This window comes from Glycine max, chromosome 2 (assembly GCF_000004515.6).
Source record: "Glycine max cultivar Williams 82 chromosome 2, Glycine_max_v4.0, whole genome shotgun sequence".
Classification (NCBI taxonomy): Eukaryota; Viridiplantae; Streptophyta; class Magnoliopsida; order Fabales; family Fabaceae; genus Glycine; species Glycine max.
In genome coordinates this window covers 1412288-1433280 of record NC_016089.4, presented here as the reverse complement: position 1 = coordinate 1433280, position 20993 = coordinate 1412288, and the positions used below count along the sequence as shown (strand labels likewise).

Sequence of the window (20993 nt, the reverse complement as noted above, 5' to 3'; positions counted from 1 at the left end):
TTTCATTTTTCACAATGAAATAGAAAATGGCAACACGGTAAAACGGGAATGGGGAGACACTATCTCTGTCCCCACCCCTTTTGTTGCCATGCCTAGAGGATGTTTTAGTCTAGTAGTTTTTAAATATTAAACCTTGAACTTCACGATTTAAGCAATTAACCACTTTAATTATTGTGGCCTTTCATATAAATTTACGGTTTAGCACAAAACATGTGTCGTAATTGGACTCGAGTAAGGCTAGTTTGGCCACGTTCGATCGGGTTGTCTACTACATTGTATAATTTTGTTAAGAATGAACCTAAAAGAGCTTTTCACATCAAGAATAATATTACTATTTATCTTTTATTTCTTTTTCTTAAGTGAAATAATAAAATAAATTAGTAGTGTAACTATCACACAGAGCTTCATTGGATTGAGCTAAAAAGGCCTGCATTTCATTCAAGTTCAAAAATTAAAGCTAAGCCTTACAATCGGATGGATTTACACTAGTCTGACAGACTCATCACATCTATTAAGTTTAATAGTTCAAGTTATAGAGATTAAAAATATAAACAATCTTTTTAGACTAAAAACATATAAATCATGATAAAATTAGGGACCGTTTTCACAATTTATCTTCTCCGACAAGTTTGAACCACAAAAAAAAATTAAAAATTAAAAACAATATTTTGGCACGTAGCTATGATGTAAGACTAAAATAACGTTCAGTGACAAATTAATGTGGATGTCAATGTGATAGTCACATCATCATGATTGTATTAATGATCTAAACCAAAGACTTAAGAGGCAGATGGAATTTTATAAGAAACTATCATCAATTAAATTTTTTAGAGATTAAACACAAGAATTGACAAAAAAAAATGAATGAAAACATAATTAATCCTCCTCAATAATGGCCAATGACTAAAAGGAACAAGGGATGGAAAGAAGATATATATTGAGGAGGTATCAGTAGGAACTACGGATAGTTGTTTGCAGTAACAAATCAAAGATAGGATACTCCTTGTATCCTATTTTTTTGTTTTTTAATAAATAAAAGTTTATTTGCTGATAAAAAAAAAACAAGGGTGATGACATACTAAAATCTACATTTTTGGGATTGGGGGAGTTGCTATTTACCCGCTCCCATCTTACATATACAGTTATACGCCCCCATTTCTTTCTCTTTTTAATTTTTTTTCCCTCAAATTATTCTTAACTCGTTTTTTTGTTGTGTTGTGGGCTCAACTCCAACTTTCATATTATAAAATGTAAAAAAAAAAGAAGAAAAAAGTGGGCGAGTGATAGTCTTAGAAGGCCCTATTCAGTTATAATTTGTGGGCTTCCACATTAACAACAGAAGGCCCAGCGGAGACCTTGAAACCCTAAATTGTATCTTTGTGGTTCTGCAAGGTAACAGTTGCACGGCACAGAGGGGAAGAAGAAGATGGTGTCCTTGAAGCTTCAGAAGCGCCTCGCCGCTAGCGTCCTAAAGTGCGGCAAGGGCAAGGTCTGGCTTGATCCAAATGAAGTCAATGAAATCTCCATGGCCAATTCTCGTACTCTCTCTTTCTCTCCTTGTTTTGCTTTCTTATAATTTTGATTTGATACTGTTGTTAAGTTATGTTTGATACGTGCTCTGTTCCTTGTGCCTTTTTTTAGGACAAAACATAAGGAAGTTGGTTAAGGATGGGTTTATTATCAGGAAGCCGACTAAGATTCACTCTCGCTCCCGTGCTCGTCGAATGAAGGAGGCCAAGAGAAAGGGGCGTCACTCTGGTTATGGTTCGTATTTATATCCTCAAGTCCTCAACATTAATTTTAATGAATTCAAATTCATGAGTTTGGACATTACACATTGCTGAATATTCCCTGGTAATTTGGTAGCTAATGCTCATTTATCACGCATGCAAAATTCACAACACTCTACTGAGTTGCATTATAATTTAAAAGATCAGTGTCGTAATTCTTCTAAATAGTTCAGCGGATCTTATTTCTAGATTAGGTGATTTAGTTGTCGTTTATAATCTAAAAAAAAAAAATGTTACCGCAGATCTTTACCTGGTTCCCAGTTGTTGGGAAGGAAATGGTGAAAATGAGATTTTGTTGTCTTCACTATTTTCTTTGTAAATTGTTAAAAAAACAGGAAGTAAGGTGAAATAAAGTGGCATTTTTGGGTGATTGTTAGTAAAAACACATCAAATGAAAACAAAAATTAAATCAAGCATCTTGTATGAACATTGCTATTTGCTGGTTGGGCTGCACTTGTAACGAATTTCTATTGTTTTGGCCTTTTGGGTAGAAGGTATTGTGGTTTTGATTATTAATTGTTTGCCTAAATACAATTAGGTAAGCGTAAGGGTACAAGGGAGGCAAGGCTTCCCACCAAAATCCTTTGGATGAGGAGGATGCGTGTCCTCAGGCGCTTGCTTCGCAAGTACAGGGAATCAAAGAAGATTGACAAGCACATGTACCATGACATGTACATGAAGGTGAAAGGTAATGTTTTCAAGAACAAGAGAGTCTTGATGGAGAGCATACACAAGTCCAAGGCTGAGAAGGCAAGAGAAAAGACATTGTCTGACCAGTTTGAGGCGAAGCGTGCCAAGAACAAGGCTAGCAGGGAGAGGAAAAATGCTCGGAGGGAGGAGCGCTTGGCCCAAGTGAGTTCTCTTCTGTTTTGAGAATCTATCTGTGTGAATATATGCTGAATTTATATTTTTTAAGCATTGCACTTGGCAATTTAATGCACTAAGGAGTATTGTCACCAGATATTGTAATGAGTAATTAAAAAGTCTTTTTCCTTTAATGTCTAGGGTCCAGGAGAGAGGCCATCAGCAGCACAAACTACTACACCTGCAACAGCATCCCAGCCAGCTCAGTAAGTATTATGTTTATGCTTTTGTGTGTCTGCTTCTGAAGTATTGCTTCCTGCTATGTTCTGTTTGTTGTGATCTAAGTGAAGCCTTTTTTATGCAGAGCACTGAAGAAATCCAAGAAGTGAGTGTGTGATCAGAGATTTGGTGGATGGCGGCTCTTTATCTATGTGGGCATCTTCAGTTACCGTGCTCAAGTAATTTTTGTCACGTCTCTTTCTGTTGGTTTTAGTCTTTTAGTTACTCTGCCTATGTTTGTCATTTATATAGCTAACATAGAATTTATCGGATATTTTTTTTATGATATGCATTACTGATGAAATTTTCCATGGTATTATCAATGGAAAAATAAGATTTATTTGTCCTTTGTTTGTTGTCGTTGTTCTACTTTTTTGCTATGATGATTCATGATTTTGATGAGATACTTATGTCATCCCTTGTGTGCTTACGTTCTACTGATCTCACCTTATGCTGACAACAACTAAATACAAATTACTTGATTTTATGCCTTTGCTTACCCTTGAAACAATTCAACAAGAATATTAGCTGGATTAGTTGCAACTACAGAATTTCTGTCGTTATTTTCGTCGAGATAGTCAGAGGTCTGACAAAAAATACTAGCAACTTAGTGCAACCTCATGTACCAATTTTGTACAATTCATCCAAATTGGTTTGAATATAGCATGGAGTAAATGGTTTGGACTTGTAAAGTTCTTATGATTCTTAAAAAAAATTGTTCTATATGGTCTGGTTACCAATTGTTTCTTTCATGAGGCGTAGGCTGTGGCTGATGTTTTTTCCTTGACTATTGGCAATGAGGGCACTCATTATTCTCGTTGGTGATGATCATTGTTTGTAAACTAACATTCAAGCTTAAATTTCAGAAAAGAAGTCAAGGGGGATTTAACTCAGTTCATTGAACAAAATGTGAGTTCTTGTAAACCCTTTGATATTGTCTTCGATCTCTACAGATAAGATAAAAACTTAAGAAAAGAGCTGTGTATATGTAACAAGAAGACACTTAAGGTTCGAGTTTTAAATTAATAGCTGAGAAAGGAGAGGATAACCAATGATTTTAGTTTGGACCCTCTCAACAAAGCATACCCTTGACAAATTGCTACTTACTAAATTATAATAAAACTTGTAACAATAGTTATGCACATAAGAAATATGTGCTAAGTTCAGGTTAAAGTGAGAAATGTTTTTTTTTTTTTTATATAAATTCTAATGCATATTTTTGAATTCCAAAACGCAAATGAAGAATGAATGTTGCTTTGACACCAAAAGTACTTTTGAGCCTCTATTAGCAACCAACTTTTCATTCATAAAGAAACCATATTTTGTTCCGATTATTAAGCGAGAAGCCATAAAGCAACTTTTAGAAGGAAACAAATATCGGTAATTGTTCTTGCAAAACCAATTCTGAAAGTAATTGTCAATAATTGGAGAGAATTCTATATTTGCACATCATAATACTGGTAGAGTGAGCAATTGTTGCTTTTCAATTGTTGACGGATCAAATAGTTACTTTTAATTCTTGGACAGTTATTTTTTAAAATTAAATATTGCTGAATAAGTTGATGTTTTAAGTTGTGAGGTTTATTTAAGAAGCTTCTTAAAGATGCCTGGATTGCACTAAATTATTAGTTAAGTTATTTAAAATAATAAATGGTGAAATATTATGGAAGTGTGTGAAAAAATTAAATAAAATAAATCTTGACTAGTGATAGTTAAAATCACCCTTACGTGGATCCTGAACTCTAATGAGCTATCGTGCTAAAATCATATATTATAGGTTCATAAAGCCTGTGCAACTTAGAATTTAAGAATTGGTGCTTCAGTCTGACTCTTGTTTAATTGATCAAAACGTGCAACCAAAAATACGCTCAAAAGGATATCATCTTTAATTTTTCCATTTCATGGACTCTAACACATGAAGGTAATCAATAATCTATAATTATATAAATTTTGTCCAGACATCGAACACCTATCATCATTTCATGCCAACTTTTTCACCGCGTATGTTCTCTCTCTTCCTTTGCATTTAACAGTTTGTTTTATGAAAATTAAAATATCGAGCTTCGTTTTATACTACAGTAATAATAAGTTGTTGTCACCTGTCATTGTATGGTACATTAGAGGTTCCCTGTTTTTTCCCACCTATTATATGAGTGGAGAAATAATATAACAAAAAAAAGTTATATTTTATTTTGTGAAACTCACACTTCTTATATTTTATTTTAATTTAATTTTTTTATATTTCTTTTGTCTAAACCAAACATATTCTTAATGCATGTTTGGATATTCGTTGTAAACGGACAGTTGAAAATCAGACACATTGGTAACAAGTTTATCATATTAGAAACGGTTAAAACAACAACAACAAAATATCATTTTATAGTAAGTTTATCATAATAGAAACAGTTAAAACAACAAGAAAAATAATCTTATGGCCATTAAACAAACTCAACTCAAACATAATCCTTTGGTTGTTTATATAATGCTATAAGTTCTACCTCCATCATTTCTTTTAAAATTTTAATCATAAGCTTTCGTAGAAAAAAATATAATTTTACAATTTATCCATATAATTATAAATCTAAAATTTTGTTTATTTTTGTCCTGAATGTTTTCTGAATTTGTTCCTAATTAAACCCATTATAAGTACTTATGTGATATTTTTTTAATAAGAATATTTTTTTTATTTATCAACATAAAAATGAAAAAGAAAATTGATTTAGGGTTTCAAATGTAAAATTTATCTTATTTTTGTAACTACAAAAGTTTACCTGAAAAATATGAGTGCTCTAAAGGAGTAGTATTTACGAAAATGGACCGCGTGACATAATGTCAAACCCAATATTGTCAACAAGGCCCAGTAAACGGTCAAATTAAAATACCTTGCGCTGCAAGCACAGGAAAAAAGCAAAAAGAAGCAAAACCTAGGGTTTCTGACAGAGGCGAGTGATATACATCGTGCCTCCTCATTCCGTTCTCCCATTCCACCGGAGAGAGAGAGAGAGAGGGAGAGGGAGATGGTGTCTCTGAAACTTCAGAAGCGGCTTGCCGCAAGCGTTCTCAAGTGTGGTAGAGGCAAGGTTTGGCTTGACCCTAATGAGGTCAATGAAATCTCCATGGCCAATTCTCGTACGCACTTCTCATTAGCTTCTTTTCACTGAATTATTGTTCTCTGAATTCACTTAATTCTACGACATTTTTCACTTATTGGAATATGTATATAAGTTTCTTAGTGTACCTAACAATTGAAGTTTTCTGATGTGTTTTTCGCCCAACATTTCTGGTTCAAGGCTAGTCATACAATATATGATGCTGTTTGATTTATATTGTTGGCGAATTGGCTTGATAGTTTGGTGTGTTTCCTTTTGCAGGACTAAACATAAGGAAGTTGGTTAAGGATGGGTTTATTATCAGGAAGCCAACTAAGATTCACTCTCGCTCTCGTGCTCGTCGAATGAAGGAGGCCAAGAGGAAGGGACGCCACTCTGGATATGGTATGTAACTTTTTCTAACACCAAGTGTGTTTATGCAAATTGCAAATGAGTCTGTGGTCATCAAACATTGACACCTTGTAGGATTCACTAGGTTAAATTGAGTTGCATTTCAATGGGAAAGACCAATGTAATAGATGTGACATGCTAATAGTTTAGGCTGAACAAGCTGTTCTAGGCTAGTAGAGACTAATAATGGATATGAAAATCAAAGAGTAAATGACCAATTTAGTTCCTGTAATTGTGATTCGTTTCCACTTTAGTCCAAGAATTATCTAAATTCCAACAGTCCTCGAAACTGTGATCCGTCAACCAAAAGTTTTATGCAATAGAACATGAGACTTAAATGAACATATGTTCAGGGACCAATTTGGCAGTTAGTGTTAGGGATTTACATGAAATGATTTACAGTTTTAGAGACTTTTTTTTAATCTAGGAACTAAAGTGACAATGAATCCCAAATTTAAGGGACTAAGTTGTCCATTTAGTTAAAAATGGAATATTGCTGTCTAGGCATCATGTCATGAATTGCTATATGATCCTGGCACTGACAAAAAGCATTAACAGTTTTTGCCTAAATACAAATTAATAGGTAAGCGTAAGGGTACAAGAGAGGCTAGGCTCCCCACCAAAATCCTTTGGATGAGGAGGATGCGTGTCCTCAGACGATTGCTTCGCAAGTACAGGGAAGCAAAGAAGATTGACAAGCATATGTACCATGATATGTACATGAAGGTAAAGGGTAATGTCTTCAAGAACAAGAGAGTCTTGATGGAGAGCATACACAAGTCAAAGGCTGAGAAGGCAAGAGAGAAGACCTTATCTGACCAGTTTGAGGCCAAACGGGCAAAGAACAAGGCAAGCAGGGAAAGGAAAATTGCTAGGAGAGAAGAGCGTTTGGCTCAAGTGAGTTTTCTAATGTTTTGAGAATCTATCTGTTCATCTATATATTGATGAGTTTGTATTTTCTTAGCCCCTCTGCTTGGCAATTTACATCACCACTATGAATTGTCCATAAAGTTGTATGGAAGAATTTGACCCATTTTCTCTTAAATGTGTAGGGCCCTGGAGAGAAGCCATCAGCAGCCCCAAGTGCTCCATCTGCAACAGCATCCCAGCCAGCCCAGTGAGTATTGTGGTTCATGCCTTTGCTTAAATAGCTTCTTTTATTTGTTGGCCATGTTGTGGTCTAAATGAATCTGCTTTGTGCAGAGCATCAAAGAAATCAAAGAAGTGACATTTTTGGAGATTGGAAGGAAGGGCATTGAATATTCAATGTGGCTGACATCCTGAGTTACGTGGCATATGTATTTTTGACAGATTGTCTCGTTTTCTTAGACCTTGTTAGTTTCATTCGAAATTTAAGTTGTACATCTGCAATTTGTATTATTTTTATTTGTTTATGCTATTTTGTTATGAAGATGGGTTTGCTGGCTTCGAAATACTGGCCTGTTATTTGTTTTATCAATTATGAAGTTTCTTGTCTCAATAAGCATTCTTGCGTAGCTCGTAATAATTCCACGATGCAATTATACCATATGCAATTATAATGAGCTTTTTTCAGTATTGATGAAGACTACGAGGGATGTTTGGATCACTTTGCATGCTTTCGTGAGCAACTTCAGCAAGTTACAAAATTAAGTAACAGGAAAGAGTTTAAAAACTCTTGCAATATGTCCCTCTATACAATCCCTCCCCCTTTAAAAATGGAACTGAGTTGTGTCTTAGAAAGCAAATCCTCGGATAACTGTTCATTGATTAATGTTTTGGTCACAATTGTGGGGTGGGGTACTGCATTTGCTTTAATTGGTTATTGATTATTCACAACAGAAGGAAATTGATTATGAAAATGTGAATATTGATGAGATTTTAATGAAAATGATGGTGATTTAAGTCCAAGTGATAGGGGTGATAATGTAAACGTCGTAGAGGGTGATAATGATGAACAAAAGATGCCTTATAATAAGCATGGTAGGAACTTGGTGATTTAAATGATTACTTACAAGCAAAATATGGTTCATTCCAAGGTTATCAAACTAAAGAGTTTACGTAGACTTGCGAGAGTTGCATAAACTCGAGACTTAACTCGTAGACTCATAAAAGTCTACTTCATATAAAAATAATAACAAAATATTTATAAATAACATACTAATTAAACATTTCAACAATATAATAAAGCAAAATAGTGAATCATAAAGTTCAAAATATTTAATTAATCAAGTCTAGTAATAATATATCACTACTAGATAATAACTTGCAGAAGTTATAATAGTGGTAGATCATTCTCATCGAGGTTTTAATGTCATTAGAGAACAAAAGCTTGATATTATTAAAGGTAGGGATTTTGTATTTGAGAATAACACACTAAATAATTGAATGTTATACAGAGAGAAAACAATAAAAAATTATTTACATTTTGGTCTAATTTTTTTAACTTGCTAGCTCGTTGACTTGGTGATAAACTCGAGAGTCTATCGAGTTTACTCAGAGTTTATAGAGTTTGTCTAGAGTTTACTAAAAAAAAGAATTTACTCAAGAATTAACTCACAAAGGACTAAATTCGTAAGAGTTAGCGAGTTAATTCGAGATTTTAATAAGCACAGTTCATTCTATTAGTATTATAGGGGATAAGGGATAGTAGAATAGGTGGATCACATTATGGGAGAAGAAAAAAGAAACTAAATCTTCTACTTGAAGACTCCTCCTCTAGCTTTGAATGAAGTTTTAATGACTTTCGTTTTCATGATTCTTCTAAAATAGTCGTTTTGAAATCGTAATTGTAAAATTCTTTGTGGCGATGTTGCATTGCACTCGAGATTTTTAGAAGCTTAATTAGAATTTGTCTGGTTCATTTAAGAGTTTGTATCGGCTCAATTGGTATTTTTGTGATTCTACATATGCTTAAACTTTCTTTGGATGTCCATATTATTGGGACGGTTCTGCCAAAATTTTGGTAGAAACTCCTTTGATACGTAAGTTTAAATTGTATTTATATTTACTTCATACTTCTTAGTATAGAGTTAGGCTTAGTTAAGGTTAATTATACTAATATTATAAAAGTTTATACAACATTCTGTTAAAAAAAAAGAAGAAGTTTATATAACATTCTAAATAAAAGGTACATAAAGAATTACATGTTTTTAGTATCAGGTACAAACATAAGATTATTTCCCGCTGTAGCTGCTGCAATAACCACAATCGCGATAATCGCATCTGCAATCATAACCACAATTTTATAAACCTTGACCCTAAGGTCTTTGGTGCATTGTTCTAGGATATATGTATATAAGCTTTTTGCTTTCGTATAAATAATACTTAATACTTCAATGGAGCCGATGATGAAACAAGGAATTATAAGAACAAAACATTCGAGCCAATCAATCAGATGGTCCAAGCATTTTCTCAGGTACCACAAGCTTGTCAAAATCTTCAGAGCAGAGCACTCCGAGTTTCAATGCAGCTTCCTAAACAATCATTTCAATTTCGATATTTAGCCAAGATTTATTGGACAAAAACACAAAAACTATTAAGTGATCAATTCACTCATATAAATATCACAACTATTAATGAAAAAAAGAATCCAAGAGTTGAAATGGTTCTGCAAGAATAAACTTGTATATATAGTGTACTTCTTAAATTTAATTTGTTAAGAATTAATATATGGCAGCATAATTTTTTTGTTAATATTCAAAACGAGAGGTCAGAATAAGCAAGACAAACAGGAAAACAAGAATAACAATGGCATCATCACCTTAAGAGTAGTCCCCTCTTTGTGAGCTGTCTTGGCAACTGTTGCTGCCTTGTCATAACCGATTTTCTGGAACAGTCAAATTAACTTCAGTTTCAAAAGAATGTGAAAACAAGGAAGTTTCAGGAGTAAAATAGAGGAAACTTACTGGGTTTAAGGATGTGACAAGCATAAGTGACTGCAAGGTGAGATAAAAGTGGAACACAAAGTAAATTAGCATAGGGATCTGAATCTAACATTAATTTGGTATCATTTGAGATGTGTTTCAAATAAGTCAATAACTCACCTCATGCAGTAATTTTGAAATTCTTTCCCTATTAGCTTGAATACCTCTCAAACAATTCTTTTCAAAGGAAGCAGACGAATCTCCAAGCAGTCTCAGCGACTATCAAAATCCAAATAAAGATTAAGCATTCCAGTACATCTTTTAGGAAATGCAGGATATTGCACACACACTAACCCACCAACCTTTTTTCTTCTTTTTCTGGGCCATCACCATATACCATGTCAACACGACAGACAAATGACTACACGAGCAATGCAGGAAAAGAAAAAAATCATAAAACATAATGGTATCTAAAGTATCTTCCATCCCCATTTCCTATTTTACTGACATAGGCATAGCAAAGAGCATCCAACTTTCTAGCCAAGCCCACCTGACTTGTATCATAAATTTTCTGAACAATCTCTGTTTTTATGCTCCATGTGTGCTTGGACCAGTTCAAAAGTCCAAGTATTAGTATGTAGAAGTTCCCTTTTGATGATATTATTATAAGAGCCAAAGTACTCTCTAACTAATCTTTTAGCTGTCAAAATATCTCATAAAAATTTGAACCTAATTAACGACTAGTGAGAACTTCCACTTTATGTGATTGATAGATTATAAATAACATAAGAAATATATAAAACATACATGCAGGAGACAATTGGCAATCATTGGCTTGAACACATTGAGCTCAAAATGACCATTTGATCCACCCACTGTGATTGCAACATGGTTTCCCATGACCTGAAATTCGTGAATCATGACACCAATTAAGAAATTGCCTGTCACGGAAACTGTTTGCTAACTACAATGGTCATAACTAAGTATTTTAATAAAATGAAGTGATGTCTACCTGTGCACACACCATCGTCAAAGCCTCACACTGGGTCGGGTTAACCTTCCCCTGAAACAGAATAAGGTTGTGGCTTAGAGTCAAACTCCAATTGTAAGGCACATAGAAGGTGTTGTCTAACTTATCCCTAGTAAAAATATAAATGATTGGTGCAATTAAGAAATACATAGAGAATTGAACTAATCATTTTCTTTTGTTTGCATTAGGATATCTCCCAACTATAAGTTGAAGACTAAGTGCATGTTTAATTGTCATTTTGAAGGCTCAAAAGTATGTTCAAGAAGTAAAATTGAAAAGACATCTTGTTTGGTTTTGAGTTGAGTCTGATTTTAAACTGAGTTTTGTTACAACTTGAAACTTAATTAGTTTGAAATGGAAGTAAAAAGGAGAGTTGCTTTTACAAATTCAGTTTGCAAAATTAATTTCATTCAAACTTTTGTTTACAAACTAAAATCGAAATGAAGCCTAATTCTTTTTGAGGCATACAGACCACCAAAATCAGTACTACTCCTAACAAAAGTCTTCTCCCTACCAATCATTCAATATGGAGTTTTTTAATCCCATTTTTACTTGGGTGAGCTAGACAACTCCCAAATAAAATAATGAACTATAGAAAGTAACAAGAAAACAGCCCACTGTGTAACAAATATAGTCAGTCAGCATGAGGATCTTACAGGCATAATACTGCTTCCTGGTTCGTTTTCAGGAAGAATGAGCTCCCCAAGACCGCAGCGTGGACCACTATAATAGGATAGCATTACGCAAACTCATTAAATATTATGAATAATTTTCTATTGAACATTAAAAAAGAAAAAGCAATTAGTTAGTTGATGCCATATTACTAGCAACCTACCTTCCCAATAACCGTATATCATTAGCAATCTTCATCAATGAAGCCACAACAGTGTTAAGGGCTCCACTAGTTTCAACAAAAGCATCATGGGCAGCCTGCAAAAGGAGAATATGAGCACACTGACACTGCAAGCCAATGTTTTGCTACATATGAAGCGAGTTTAATGAAAGAACTGATGTAACGTAATGTAATGAAATAGCATATGAAAAATTAAATGCAAGGGAAAATAAAGTTTTAGTGACAAACCAAGGCCTCAAACTTATTTTCTGCCGTGACAAAAGGCAGATTTGTTTCCTCAGCTACTGCTGCTGCTATCTTGGCATCAAACCTGAATTTCATCTAGAAAATTATCACTGTTTATCTTTAGTTAAACCACATATTTTCTTCAGCCTTAAAAGGTAGGTTTGGTATTTATTATTTCATAATAAAACAAACCCATATCCATAATATCTCTGGAGGGTAGAGAATGTCTAATTTTCAACAATTACATCCATAATAAATTAAAATCAACTGTGGAATATGTGCAAGCTCGTCATTCCAGGTAATGTCCATTCTTTTTGGTATTGAATGATGGTAACTAGCAAGAAAATAAACCAAGCTTGATGAAAATCTCATATCAAATGGAATAATTTGCCAAACAGAATGAAAGGAAATCTGCTATTAAATTCATTTTAGCAGACATCAAATAGCTTACAGAAATAAACAACACACAGTAATGTCACAAAAAGAAAATATAAGAACCATCACTTAGATATAAAAAAGAAGAATACTTACCCCTTCTTGGTATTCAATCCAGTCCCTACAGCTGTACCACCCTGGGCAAGCTGTTCAAGTAACACCTCTGCTTAGTAGAACTCCAAAAGTAAATAGTGTAGAACAAGCAGTTATGGTTTGTACTTAAGTGTCTAACCTGATACATGCGTGGCAAAGTGTCAATTACTCTATCAATACCGTACTTCACCTGTAGATAGAGGAAAAAGTAGTGACTAATGAGAAATCACTACCCACAGGATATTACCATCCAACATCAATGATACTGAAAATACAGAACAACATAAGGCATAAGCCAAACATAAGAAGGCTTACTTGTGTAGTATATCCACTAAACTCTTGTCCAAGAGTCAAAGGTGTTGCATCTTGAGTATGAGTGCGTCCAATCTTGACAATATCTTTAAATTCAACTGACTGATATTTTTTTTAGAGGAAAAGGCAAAAATTTAAATAAAAACTAATAAAACAAAAGCAAAGATAAAAAACCATTTTAAGAAAATCAGTTACAAAGCCAAATACCTCCGGTTTGTAAAATTTCATCTAAGAGGCACATATTTTGTCAAGGTTAATTTCCTAACATGCAAATGCAAAGTGCATACTTGAGAGCAAAAGGAAAATTGAGATAAAGAGCCAGAGAAAAACACAACCTTGAAGCCCAGAACCACAAGATAAGCAGATAAAAACTGAAGATCAATTCACCAGAATTCTTTATATCGCACATTTATAATACTGCAAATCACTCAAAATAACACGACTCACAATATCACAGGAGGGGCACTGTAATCTATCCAAAATACTATGATCAGTCTAATTAAAAGTATGTACTACAATTCAAACCTTTGAGTTTAGAGTATCGTGTAACGTTTTAAGGCTGGGGATCAGTCTTGAGTTTATTTCCGTTGCGGCTGCAATGTGCATTACCTGGAAAGAAGTAAACAAATATAGATTAAAAATTGTATACCAGGTAACACAGTAGGAAAACAATTCATCAGGAATTGTACACCATTGACAGTGAACCAATTCAACAATAAATTTGGGAACATATCATTACAAGAGGCTTACAGTTGGGAATGTATCATTAGAAGACTGTGATCTATTGACATGGTCATTTGGGTGCACAAACTTCTCACCACGCTTATGGCCAAGAATCTCTGCTGCTCGGTTTGCAATAACCTGAAAAGATCAGAAAAAAGAAAATGGATTCTCAAGTCTTAAAGACTATTATGAATTATCTATCTAATACACAATGAAGATGGGATATTTATTAATATAAGTACACTAATCTGAGATCCTTAAATGTGAGCTATAACATGTTTGTATACAGAACCTTAAGGTTAAGGTTAGGTGCAGCTGACAAATAATAGTAGGAAGCAGTAACTAATTAACCTCGTTAGCATTCATGTTACTTTGAGTGCCACTCCCAGTTTGCCATACAACGAGAGGAAAATGGTCGTTTAGTTTTCCCTCGGCTACTTCTTGTGCTGCTTGCATTATTGCTTCTCCGACGTTGGGATCAAGACCATACTCCATGTTCACCTGCATTAAAACTATAATTGATCAATTGAAGGAGGATGGAATAATAATTTAAGAGACCAATTGAAAAAAATATAATCTTTTGATATAATTTTAGCAGAAATTTGCACCAGCTTTTTATTGCAATGTTTCTTTTTTCAAATAAATCAAGATTTTTAATATTATAAGAGACACTGGAAGTTAAAATCTTATCAAGATTAATCTTATCATGATCTCATATTCTGAAAAATGGTTCACTCAAAATAATGTAATAAATATACAAAATAATCAATACAAATACAATATTATCAATGGAGTTTACTTCAACTAATTAAATAATATATATGAGTTATTGTGAATTTTTTATACTTAAATTCAATTCTTATGAATAATTTTTTTTATTACGGTTGAACCAACTGAGTTAGAACCCTAAATATATATTATAGATTTATTTATGAAATTTAAGTTTAATACAAATTAGTATTCTAACATTGTAATGCAAAAAGTAAATATTTTTTTTATATAACTAGAATGCATAACAAATGGTCACAAAAAAATGCCTGATAAATAAGTATTTTTAAATATATAAATTATGTTTTTTTAATATATATAAATTATGTCATAATAAAAATTCATAATAAATACATGTTTTTTAAAATATAAATTATATTTTAAATTTATAATAAATAATTTATATTGAGATACGAGGTTATTATTAACTATTGTTAATTTTATAAAAACAATTAAAATTCAATTTGGAAATTAAAATGAAAGGATACATTTATATTGAACGCAGCAAGCAATTACAAAAGACCAAGTATATAGTTAAGGATATAATGATAGTGATTTGTGATAGCGGAGAAAGAAATTTCTTAGTCTAGTTCTTAAATCAAATTAAGTTTGAAATTAAAATTAAGAAGTGCATAAGAAATAAAAATAAAATTTTATGTACAATATATGATATTAGAATAAGAAAGGTGCCTCAACGAGAGTAATAACATCTAAAAATACTCTCGTTTAATAAAACAAAAATCCTAAAAATACTTTTTGTTGAAGAACAACTCTTAAAAACACTCTCATTCATAATTAAGATTCAGATTTATAGTATAGAAATAAATTATATTACTTTTTTAGAGGGAGAGAAGTACTGTTCGTAAAAATACAAAATTATTTTTCACCAATAAATAATAAAATTACACTTAAATTTTTAATAATTACATTTGCACACATATCTTATTATTACTTAAGTTATATTCAACACTTCAATTAACTTTTAAAATTTTTTAAAATGTTATTTAAAATAATATTTTTAAAACGTTAATTTTTAATTTTTTATATTTTCTTTTATTTTTATCCTCAACACATTTTATTAAATTTTCTTATTATACTTTTTATATAAAAATAATTTTATTATTTTTATGTCATTTTATATTTTTTAATTATTTCAACTGTTATAATTTAATAAATTAATTTTTAAAATTTTAATTTTCAACTATCAATTAATTATGTAACTTTCAGTTCACTTTTCAATTTTTAATTAACTTTTTAGCTAATTTTTTCAAACATAAATTTAATCTTACTAATGAAAATATTAACAAATAATATATTCTACCATAATAAATTTTGTGATATGATTTTTTAAATTAATAATAAATATATTTTAAGAAAAGGAAGGATAACTTTACCTAGACTCTGGATATCTTAAGAAAAAAAAAATACTCACACAGTAACACTGCTCAATGGGACCCCGTGCCCGGGACCAGCAAAAATAGGTATTGTAATATATTTAAAAGATAAGTTGTAGTTTTTTTTCTGACATAAAAGATAAGTTACAGTGATTATTAAAATATTAAATATCTTAATTTTTTAAAATAAAAATATTACAAGAAATAAAAGAGAAAAAAGAATTTAACTCATTTGTATTGTTAGTGTAAAATATTCTTACAAACTAATAAGAATTCACCATATCGTAACATTATATTAATCAAACTTTTATTAAATGGCCGTATAAAAGCCTTTTGCATTGACATTTTATTAAATTGAATTTTTAAAATAGTTCATTCTCTACTAAAAATATTAAGTTATATTAAAAAGTATATTTTTAGATACATGCTTTTTATTTCTAAAATATTACTGATCATACTTGTAATTACTATTACCGCTAAATGTAGTTTTTTTTTAAATCATTTAAATTTTATTTGAAATTAAATGTGTTAAAGAATAAATTGAATGAATTTATCTTTTTATATATTGATAGTGAAATGTTATAAATACTTAATTATAAAACTTCATAAATTTATTAAATTAATTATTAAATATAATTTTGCTTAAAACCTTGTAGTTTTTTGTCACAACTCTACACTTAAGAAGATGCAGATAACATGTGCGAATAAGAGTATGTATATATCTAGTGGGTACAAAGATGCAAATTAAAATTGCTACCCACCACACTAGTATAAAGTCAGTACATGTATATTTTTCAAATACAAGTATGAGGAACGTATACATTATACTATGTTAATTGTCATCCTTAGATGTGGACCGATTGGATTGATTTTAAAGTGAAAAATTAATCAATCCAATCACTCTAATCTCTTAACTCACCATTCAATCAGTTTGTTTTAAAATAAACAATCTAAACTGACCATATTCAATCTAAAGGGGTTTTGATTGAATTAATTTTTTTAAGGAAATATTAAATAAATAATAAGATGTATAATAAGTATAATGAAAAATAAATAAAATATAAAATATTTCATTTATAAGTCATAATATCATTAATAGTATTTGTAAAAAAAAATATTTCACAGTAGTATAAATATTTAAATATATACTATTAAAAAAATTCCAAACTTAATAATTATATATATATATATATATATATATATCTTTATTCGAATAATTACTAAATTATTAACTTTAACTAAATATATTTTTCACAAATTATTATAATTTATGGAATAATTTTACAAATATATAACAAATAAAAATAAAAATAGGAGAGATGTTATTTGTTTATAAAAAAAAAAATTACGCACATATATAAATTTGGTTTGGATTGAAATGATGTCATATCCTTTTATTTCATTCTCCTGCAATATTGAATGGAAAAATAAAAACATTTAATGTCTTAAAAGTACATAACATATTTAAAACTTATCATTAAAAGGTAATAATTAAGAGAAGAAGTAAGAGGATTTAGAATTATTCAACTACTAATGACCAGATGTACGACACAGTATATATCAAAATTCAAAAGTCAAAACTATGACAACTGTGTCATTTTGCCTAGTAGTTACCACAGTCCTGGGGTAACTGTGCAGCAAGTAGCTAAGAAGGGATGGTGCATGGCTGCATGCAGTGCAGAAGAAGTGAAAAAATGAATGTTGACCTTAGCAGCGCATTTCTTCAAGACGCCAAAGGCGCGAATGATGGGTTCGGGCATGCGTTCGCGGGGCCCACCGATATCGAAGTTCTGCAACGATCTTTGAGTTTGTGCTCCCCATAATCTATAACAGTAGTTCAGAAACACAACACAATCAGATAAGAAATGAAAAAAAAAAAAAGAGGAAATGGCAGAAAGGGAAATTAATTAAGGAAGACGAACGAACTTCTCGGAGGGAACTTGAATGGCTCCAAAGGTATCTCTTTCTTCCCTGAAGGAAAGTGCCATTGTACTTCAATTTCAAACGATACTTCAAAAATGAAAAAGGGTAATATTGCAGCCAATCTATAAGGATACCACACGCAGTCTCGTTGGAAGTTGGAGCTGAAATCTTTCTCTCTCTCTCTCTATATAGATATATTTAGTATGAATCATACGATAATATTCGTAGGTTACACACTTTACAGGTGTAGTTCTCTCAGTGATTAGCCACTCTTCTAACCTCACCTGTCACTTTTATGAAAAATGATTTTTCGAGATCCCATAAACACCATAAGAGAAATACAAACAGATGAAAATACATGATTAATAAGATTGATTATATGACAGGACAGAAATAGATAAAAAAATAAAATAAAATATTAATAAGATGTTTGTAAATGATAAAAGTCTAAATATTACCACCCCTATCGAAAGGAAAATTATTTGTTTTGTGTGTTTACACCTGAAAAGAAAGAAAAAATAAAATTAAAAAAGTGATTGCTTTGATTGTTGGTGATGTAATATGTGATAAAAAGAAATTTGAGATGGTGATGAAATATTTGTAATTTATGAGTGTTTAAATATCATGTCTCTCCGAGAAATTAAAGCACATTAATCATAGCGAGCAATGTGGTCAGTCTCACTCCTACCCTACAGGATGCAATAATACATATCAATAATACTGAAGAAGAAGAAGAAGCAGCTCGTGACGGACCAGGGATCGGATAATTTCGGATTTCCTGCACATTATAGATAGACAGCTAGGCTCTACAGTTGCATAATAATTATTGGTTTTTGTGGTTAATATTTCATGCAAATACGCGAAGCTGCAGTCTTGAAAGTTTTAGCATAAAAGAAAAGTGGTTTGTATAATTTGTTGAGCTAACAAGAGCATTTTAAATTGAAGAATAATATACACACTTCGTATATCATACACTTGCTATTTGATATCTTTTATTTATTTCTATATTTTATTCATATTGTTATATTACTCATCATATATTCTCTTTTATCTCTTTCTTTCTTTTAATGTATCATATAAAATCATTACGTCATTTACGTATTGGATGTATTTTCTCAATCTCATTATAATCATTATAATTATTGTGTAAAAGAGAAAAAATTAAAATAATTATTATCATTTTAACTTTTCATTATAATATTAATTAACTTTTTTATTTCTATATGTTAATATTAATGATAGACAATCAAATTTATAAATGAATTAATAATGATATAAAAATATTACTCGCTTTTATTTATTTATTATTATTTTTTATCCGTGTAAAATAATAACTTAGAATAACTATTATAATGGAACAACGGGATTATCAAATAATGGCTATGTTTAATTGGTTTTTGATTTGGGATGTTTCAAATTTGGGAAAGTAAACTTAGTTTAGTGACATATTTAGAAAATGTTTGGTTTTCTCTTTAGGCCTCTAAACTTAGTTTGAAGAGTAAATTTATTTTTGTGACATGTTTGATTACCTCCAAAAATATGTTTTCACATTAAAAAAAAACATGTATGCAAACTTAGTTTTATAAAAATAAGACTTTAACTGATTTTGCAAACTTTAATCAAAACATGCAAAAAAAAGTACATTTTTATCATATAAATATTTTATACTTATGACATGTTAATAGAAAAAATATCATTAAAGCGATATAGAAAAGAAAAAAATCATTAAATAATATCACAACACATCAACATGTCATACTATATATTGCTATTTTTTCATTTAAATATTGTGCATAGATTATAAAATAAATTATATGTTAATATTTTTATTAAATTTTGAATAAATTATTATTTTATTTTTCTATTATCCTTATAATTATGCTTTTGTTTAATTAAAGTAATAATGTTTTTAAGATTTAAATATAATAAAAATAATATTTAACAACATCTTAAATTTTTAAAATGATATATAAATAAAATGACTTTTCTTAATCCAAAGCGATAGTTAAAAAAATCAGAGATAGTAAAACTTCTAAAAGTAAACTCTAATTATTAACGGACGGTTATACTATAACCAAAAAAAAAAAAAAAAGCAAACCAAAATGCAAACCAATTAATCCTTAGTTTTTCTTTTTACTAAGATGGATTTTAAATTCTTTTTTTACAAAATTTAATTTTAAAATTATTATAAATTAATTTTAGACTATTTTAAAATAGAGTTCAACGATCATGTGTAATATAGTTTTACACTACCGGTTAATTACACGTCATAATCAATATAATTTTTAAAATAATTATCATAAATTAACAAATTTATTATATATGATGAATTGTGATTAAATAACAATATAAAATTATTTTATATTGCTTGTGCATAATTTATTTTCTCTTTAAATAAGTTTTAACTATTAACATGTTGGTCAAAGTAAAACTAAATTGGATGTATTCCTTCTCTAGAGTGTAGATGAAAAAAAATTGATTGAAAAGAAAACTCCATAATAAAGGTGATTATTAGTTAGATTATTTGACTAATATTATTCATCAACAAGGTCTTGTTGATAATGAATATTCTGTATCAATTTGATGGTAAAAAGAACTTTAATTTTTTAAAAACAGTTTTGATGAAAATCTAATTTTATTCCTAGTTTGATTTGAATATGGTTTGATCTAAAATTAAATTTTTTAAAAGTTGATTAGATTTTAAAATCCAAAATATATTTACATTTAAATTAAATACATACTGAGTTTGGAGAATTTTTTTCTGCCTTTAATCAGTTGAGTCGTCATTTCTTTGTCCTGAATTTTATGTAGAAAAAATAAATTAAATCAGTTGAGACGTCATTTCTTTGTCCTGAATTTTATGTACGAAAATTATACCTTTGAATCGCTCACACATCAATCACTGACCATTGTTTTGCTATTTCTACTCCTGTCGCCTCTCTCTTTTTTTTTTCTTCTATATTTTGTCTTGGCCTAGTCGTTGTCTTTTTTTTTATGTATAAACAATATTTTAGTTCTT

General features: G+C 30.5%; 3 protein-coding genes across 3 annotated transcripts; 2 read left to right on the top strand and 1 right to left on the bottom strand.

The window, feature by feature from the left end:
• The first annotated feature begins 1389 nt into the window (after positions 1-1389).
• Positions 1390-3240, top strand: LOC100818880 (60S ribosomal protein L19). Its single transcript, NM_001254366.3, has 5 exons — positions 1390-1538; positions 1642-1764; positions 2329-2642; positions 2796-2860; positions 2959-3240. Exons 1-5 carry the CDS (start codon positions 1427-1429, stop codon positions 2981-2983), a joined length of 639 nt encoding a protein of 212 aa, NP_001241295.1. The 5' UTR covers positions 1390-1426; the 3' UTR covers positions 2984-3240.
• A 2469-nt stretch (positions 3241-5709) lies between these two features.
• On the top strand, positions 5710-7853 carry LOC100816734 (60S ribosomal protein L19-3). The gene is made up of 5 exons (XM_006574479.3): positions 5710-6002; positions 6245-6367; positions 6957-7270; positions 7426-7490; positions 7577-7853. The coding sequence occupies exons 1-5, from the start codon at positions 5891-5893 to the stop codon at positions 7599-7601; spliced, it is 639 nt and encodes a 212-aa protein (XP_006574542.1). The 5' UTR covers positions 5710-5890; the 3' UTR covers positions 7602-7853.
• Positions 7854-9440: 1587 nt separating this feature from the next.
• Positions 9441-18534, bottom strand: LOC100813552 (fumarate hydratase 1, mitochondrial). The gene is made up of 17 exons (XM_003518909.5): positions 17978-18534; positions 17758-17875; positions 14241-14390; positions 13917-14027; positions 13692-13775; positions 13170-13268; positions 12994-13044; positions 12858-12907; positions 12330-12411; positions 12084-12178; positions 11905-11971; positions 11231-11281; positions 11026-11121; positions 10399-10497; positions 10261-10290; positions 10116-10181; positions 9441-9828 (listed from the first exon to the last, which is right to left on the bottom strand). The coding sequence occupies exons 1-17, from the start codon at positions 18037-18039 to the stop codon at positions 9742-9744; spliced, it is 1398 nt and encodes a 465-aa protein (XP_003518957.1). The 5' UTR covers positions 18040-18534; the 3' UTR covers positions 9441-9741.
• Positions 18535-20993: the final 2459 nt, after the last annotated feature.